Source organism: Branchiostoma belcheri, unplaced genomic scaffold, assembly GCF_001625305.1.
Source record: "Branchiostoma belcheri isolate BF01 breed outbred unplaced genomic scaffold, Haploidv18h27 scaffold124, whole genome shotgun sequence".
Lineage (NCBI taxonomy): Eukaryota > Metazoa > Chordata > Leptocardii > Amphioxiformes > Branchiostomatidae > Branchiostoma > Branchiostoma belcheri.
In genome coordinates, this window is record NW_017802647.1 from 322,757 (window position 1) to 328,849 (window position 6,093).

Genomic DNA, 6,093 nt, shown 5'->3' on the forward strand with positions numbered 1-6,093 from the left:
ATCAGGAACCTATGATACCCCAAAATCGTCAATATTTGATAGTTTCCCTGTTTTTTTTCAGGGCTCTGTCAAAGTTTGAAGAAGTGGACCTTCCAGGTGTGAAAGAACACCTGGAGCTGGTTCCAGGTGCGTCCCTGAGTGGGCTGGAAGACGCAGCTGAGAAACCCGACTTCAGCTGTTCCCCAGCTTGGGACAGCAGACAGCTGTTACAGATAACGGAACAGCAGCTGGTCAGAGCTGCTACGCACATCGGTCTTGTTCCCGGGGTAAGCAGCAGGGACGAGTCACACAGGTACATTTTGTACTTTCTTCTTTACATTATACAATTATTCAATCTGTTTTATTTACAGGATAATTGAAAGGCATTTTTAGCTTTGGAGGAATGTCAAAATTGTATCAGTTATATGTTTGACACTGTCCTTTTCCTTCAGAAGTGGGGTGTCGGCAGTGTTGAAACACGCAGCCAAGCTGAGCGACAACTTCCTACAGTTGTCTGCCTCGGAGTGGCCCACCTGTCTACCCCACGACCACACCATCAACTTCTACTGGGCCAAAACGTTACAAGCCATGGTGGCCACGGACTCTCGGGAGTGGCCCGTCCACTCCATGGCCGAGCTGACCCTAGAACCCAGCCAGCACAATGTCCGGACGTGCCACCGGATGATGTGGTACCTCCAGCACCAGCTGCATGTGCTGCAGGACCGGGAAGGGCTGGCAGGGGGCATCACCGAGCACCTGTCCCACCTCCGGCTGGCCACGCTCAGGCTGGCCAGGAAACAGGCTAACTTCCAGCTGGCACAGAAGGTGCTGCTGGACCATGTGGACCTCCTGCAGGGTCAGGCACAGGAAAACGCCACCATGGTGCCCACACAGGTTAGGGTCCTACCATTCGTGTATAGATAGGAATTGATAGTGTGCAGAATAATTATTGTATCTAACAAATAGAGGATCACATGCCACAGCAATATGCATATACATGTAATTCATTAAGGCTAAAAAGACCACTTACCAACATTCTTTCATCAAGTACAACGGACATTTCTAATATAATTTAACCTTTATTGTATTGTATCAAATGGACATGCTGACATTTTGACAAATTTTGACTGTATGTTACATTCTTCTCACAGGTTTACAGTCAGACCAGGACAGGTCCCCAAACCATCCTCAACGCCCTCTCAACCGTGGAGAGCGTGCCGGTCCTCACCAACCCGCTCCGCCTCAAACTGGAACGCGAGAGCGCCAAGATCCTGCAGACCATGGGCCACTCCTCCGAGGCCTGGGAAACCCTCAGCTCCTGCGTGGCGACCTACGGCCCGCTGGCCCTGGACAAACCGCCCACCAAGACGGCGCGGGAAACGGGAGAGCTGGTGTCACGCTCGCTGCTGACGCTGGTGAAGTGGCTGCAGGCAGACTGGAAGACGTCAGCGTCGTACCTGAAGCTGGTGTCCAAGGCAGATGAGGGCTCGCTGATCCCCAGGCTGACCCGGAACATTCAGGTCCTGTTGGAGTTAGAGGAGAGAGGAGTTTGGCAGGGGAAGGGGATTCTCAACACGGCTGCTGCACTAGTGCAGAGGAGAGGTGATTCTTAAAAAAATACCGTTATCAGTGCATTTTAAAGTCAATTAACATTAAACAACTGCGTCTGAATACAATTCTTTGAAGGCCTCTGAGGAAAACTTTTCACATAGAACCATCAGTATTAATTATTTACTAAGACTTAGTGTAATGTGCACTTTCTTGCATAATTATGATAATTTCTTTCGCAGTGATACTATTATTAGTAATAAGTATAAAAGTTGTGTTGAGGACAAAAATTCTAGCAGGCTCCAAGTCTGATTTCTGGCAAAAAATCTATTGATTTAAAACTGTCAGTATTTCTATTTACTGTGTATAAAGTGTGCACTTTCTTGCATGTGATAAATGTCTTTTCACTATGATACACGTAAGTGTAAAAGTTGTGTTGTACAAATGCCAAAAAATGTGTTGACATCATTACTGTTGTTGCCTTGACTGAGTCCCTCTGTTTCACCTGTTAGGAACCTCTCATGTGATGAGCGAGGCAGAGCTCACATGTGGCCGCCTGGTCCACCTCAGCACCATGCAATGTCCACACCTGTCCAAGGCCTGGTCATCACTGGCCGCCTGGAGCTACAAGTGGGGACGCAAAGTTGTGGACGTGGCAAGGTATCTAGATCTGATAGATCACACTTTCTTCTATTATCAAGTTTTATGGATGAAAGTTGAACAGTTGGGGTACTTTTCCACTTGCCTTGACAGAACACAGACACTACATTGTATGTACAGTATTTATAGTGTACCGAGGAAATTCCCCAAGCACTTTTCAATAAAGAGTGAACCATAAATTCACTGTACGTACAATGTACTACATGTACAAGTGCCAGAAGTAAGTATCTTTTATTAATAGGAAGGCCAAATGATAGATTAATGATTTGTTTAGTGTACGTAACTAGTTGGAGCTAGAATGTACACTTAAGTGATAACAAACACTTAGATTTGTTTGTTTGTTGATTTCAGCACGGCGGGCAGTGTGGACCTGACGGCAGATGACAAGGCGGAGATTCTGCAGGTCCTACCTGCAGGTATAGGTGCAGAGGAGGTGGACATGGTGTTCACTATCATCAGCCAGGCACACTGTAGTGCCAGCGGCATGCAGGAGGAGGACATCTCAGACAACATACAGGTTAGTCTTTTCTTGGAAGTTGCCATTGCCAACACAACAAATTGGACTTACCCAAGGTTAGTCTTTGCAAAAATTGGTAATCCAGGTCAACTCTGACTGGTTCACATTACATTGCAGCACAGGTGTCGCTGCTTCAGATGCATTCCCAAATGTACAATATTTACATAGTACATGTATCTCCACAAATGTAATGTGAACCAGTCAGAATTTCCCTGAGAAAGGTGACAGACAGTCACCAAAACATCCGCTGAATAAGTCTTGGTTGTGTAAAAAAGAGTCTCTTTACTCAGCGTCTTACCAACCTGATGAATCTGTTCACGGATGTCTTTGATTATTGTTAACCCGGATGTCTGACCTTCATCGCTGTTTCTGCAGTTCCCGTACCATGACAGCGCGGAGACGACGCGGCGCCAGCTGCTGACCGGCTGCCCGACGCTGCAGACGGCCGGCCAGGACGTGGTGGACCTGCTACTGGAGATCTGGAGGCGGATCTGTGACGGACTGTTCAGTCACTATCATCTCGCCTGCAAGGCCTACTTCCAGTACCTCAAACTCAACGGAGAGGTAAACAGTGAAGACTGATCAAAAGTTCAAGAGTTAAGAAATGTGTCCAAGTTTAGCATGGTCGGCATTATGTACATGTAAAACTATTTCAAAAGTCTCTTGCATTCTGAGAGAAATTCTTCCACCTTTTCCAGCCTTGCAGTGCGGAGTCCTTCAGTAACGAAGACGGGAACGTGACGGCGACGCTGAGACTGCTGCGGCTGCTGGTCAAACACGCGGGAGAGCTGCGGGTAGAGTTGGAGGAGGGGCTGGCCAAAACTCCCACCGCTCCATGGAAGGGTAGGTGCCATGTTCAGAACACATCTTTTTACCGTTAAATGACTTAGCTACTGCAGATTTACCTTCAGGTCAAGTTGGAAGGATGTCATGTAAATCACCCACAGGGCCTGTCACAAGCTCTCAGCTACAAGTTTTCTGCCCTACTAAGGCCATTGAAAGTATATCAGACCATTTCAATATATTATCAAAAAGTCTGATTGCTTGCCAGAGGTTTGAAATCTTTGATGATATTGTTATAATTTATATTTTTGTTGTTGTGTCCCAGGTATCATCCCTCAGCTGTTCTCGCGGTTGAACCACCCCGAGGGTTACGTGAGACAGAGTATCTCAGACCTGCTGTGCCGCGTGGCGCAGGACTCCCCCCACCTCATCGTGTACCCTGCCGTGGTTGGCTGTTCATCCATAGCTACCGACAAGAAGAACCCTGCAAAGGAGGGTAAGAAGGAAGACAACATTCTTAAGTCAAGTTTCTTTTTGGACATTTTTGGCTTCTGCTGAACCTGAAAGTGTATGATCTGCTATTATCATTGATTGAATTTTGTAGAATCTTGAGAAAAAAATTCTTCAGAATCATAATTAATTTTGAATCATAAACTGACACTTTCTAAAGGTGCATGCTGGGTTACCTTCAGATGACCTCCCTATCAATCAACTGTCAAAATCACCTCCCACCCACCATGCAATGGAAAGCAATTAAGACCAACAAACCCATAACTCAGCCACCCAAAACAATACTTCTGTACCAGTTATGGAAGTAATAACAAAACCTTTGCACATCTCACTGTTTCCATACCAGGTCCAGGGGAGATGCTGTCCACCATCTTGGCCGAGTCGGCAGCTGATAACGCTAAGGAGGACGGGGATCTCGAGGAGACTGAGGACAACTCTCAGTCCCAGGATGAGGAGGACGAAGAAGCCAACACGGACCTGAGAAACTGTTTCAGGTATGGTATGGTATGGACTTGAGTGGGATCTGCTGTTCAAAACGAATAAAACTAGAACATTTGCAAAGCAAATGCATAATGGCTTCACAATGACTAGCCTAAGAAATGAGCATTCTGTTCCTTCTCACTAAACAGATTCATATACACGTATATGGTGACCAGCCCCTCTAACTCTGTCCTGCAAATTGCTACATAATGTATTCTGACACTGCAAGGCAGTGCTACAGCACCGGATAAAATTGCAACATCATGTAACCCAACACTAGTTACCATGGTGATAGACTGGTTCAGGTCATTGACCTTTTGTGTTTGGAGAAGAGGAAAAAATGTGTTTTCCTTTGGTAAACATAATGAATGTAATGTGATACATTCTTCCCGCAGTGCCATAGTGGACACCCTGTCCAAGCACAACCCGTCCATGGTGTCCCAGGTACAGACGATGGTGTCGGAGCTGCGGAGAGTCACGCTGCTGTGGGAGGAGCTGTGGTTCGGCGCGCTCAACCAGCACCACGGAGACATCACCCGCCGCATCCACCAGCTGGAGGACGAGGTGAAGCGCGTGCTGAGTAACGCCACGCTGAGCCACGAGGAGAAGTCTGCCATCATCCTGGAGAAACACAACGCCATCCTCAAACCTGTGGGTCAACATATAATTAATGTTTTTTTCAAATTCATTCTTTATTACAAAACAAAGGATAAGCATGGCACAAAAAATGGCATGAAAAAAGGAATTTATACACATGAATGACCACAAAACCGAGAAGTAAAACCAATTGACAACAATGATGAATATTGGTCATTGGACCCCAATTACGCTAAATTTTCCATTTCAGAAGAAACCTCAACAAACATGATTGCATGATATTCGTATAAAGCATGTAATTTATTACTCTGTAACAAACATACTATGAGGCTAATCTACCTTACAAAGACTATGTAATTATAAATATATATATATAATATGGGATGAGAATGTGCTTTTACGGTCAATGGTTGAATTTCAAGCTGCAATTGTTTGCAGTCCACATGTAAACCTTTGTTTGTTTGTTTTATTTGTTTCAGACTGTGTTTGCCATGGAGCACCTGAAGGCCATCACAGACCAGCCTGGGGAGACCCCCCACGAGCGCTGGTTCCAGGACACCTACGAGAAGCACATCGAGGAGGCCCTGAACAAACTGAAGAACCCCCCCAACCCCAGCACCCCCCAGAACTCATGGGTCATGTTTAAACAGGTGGGGGGTTCTTCTTCTTCTCTTTAGATACCAGGAATCAAAATGCTATTTTTTTGCATACCTGCACTGGTGCACAGTATTGTAAGGCACAGCCCATCCCTCTCCTTCCAGCCCCTTTACCTCTCCAGCCTAAGTCAGGTACCCATTTTGCATCTGAGTGAAGTCAGCAAAGTCATATAAAGTGCCTTTCCCAAGGACACAATGTCTTGTCAGAAATTCAAGGAATGGGACCCGTGTCTTCTCAATCTTGTGTGTGCTCCCCAAGCAACTCAGCCATTCCACACCACTGTACCACTGTGATTGTGCAGTATATGCAACATATTTATATGAACTTAAACTTGGATTTTTTACATAATTTTGTATGGTGAC

At 45.9% G+C, this 6,093-nt stretch overlaps 1 protein-coding gene across 1 annotated transcript in view; it reads left to right on the top strand.

Annotated features, from left to right (window-relative positions):
- LOC109463267 (serine/threonine-protein kinase SMG1-like) overlaps positions 1-6,093 on the top strand; it is a 51,779-nt gene that overhangs the window by 22,098 nt on the left and 23,588 nt on the right. Inside the window, 12 exon segments of the mRNA XM_019760008.1 lie at positions 62-292; positions 432-873; positions 1,131-1,581; positions 2,040-2,187; positions 2,539-2,704; positions 3,080-3,268; positions 3,403-3,547; positions 3,813-3,983; positions 4,344-4,491; positions 4,873-5,128; positions 5,554-5,724; positions 5,853-5,857. Of these exon segments, the coding sequence (XP_019615567.1) occupies positions 62-292; positions 432-873; positions 1,131-1,581; positions 2,040-2,187; positions 2,539-2,704; positions 3,080-3,268; positions 3,403-3,547; positions 3,813-3,983; positions 4,344-4,491; positions 4,873-5,128; positions 5,554-5,724; positions 5,853-5,857 (2,523 nt within the window).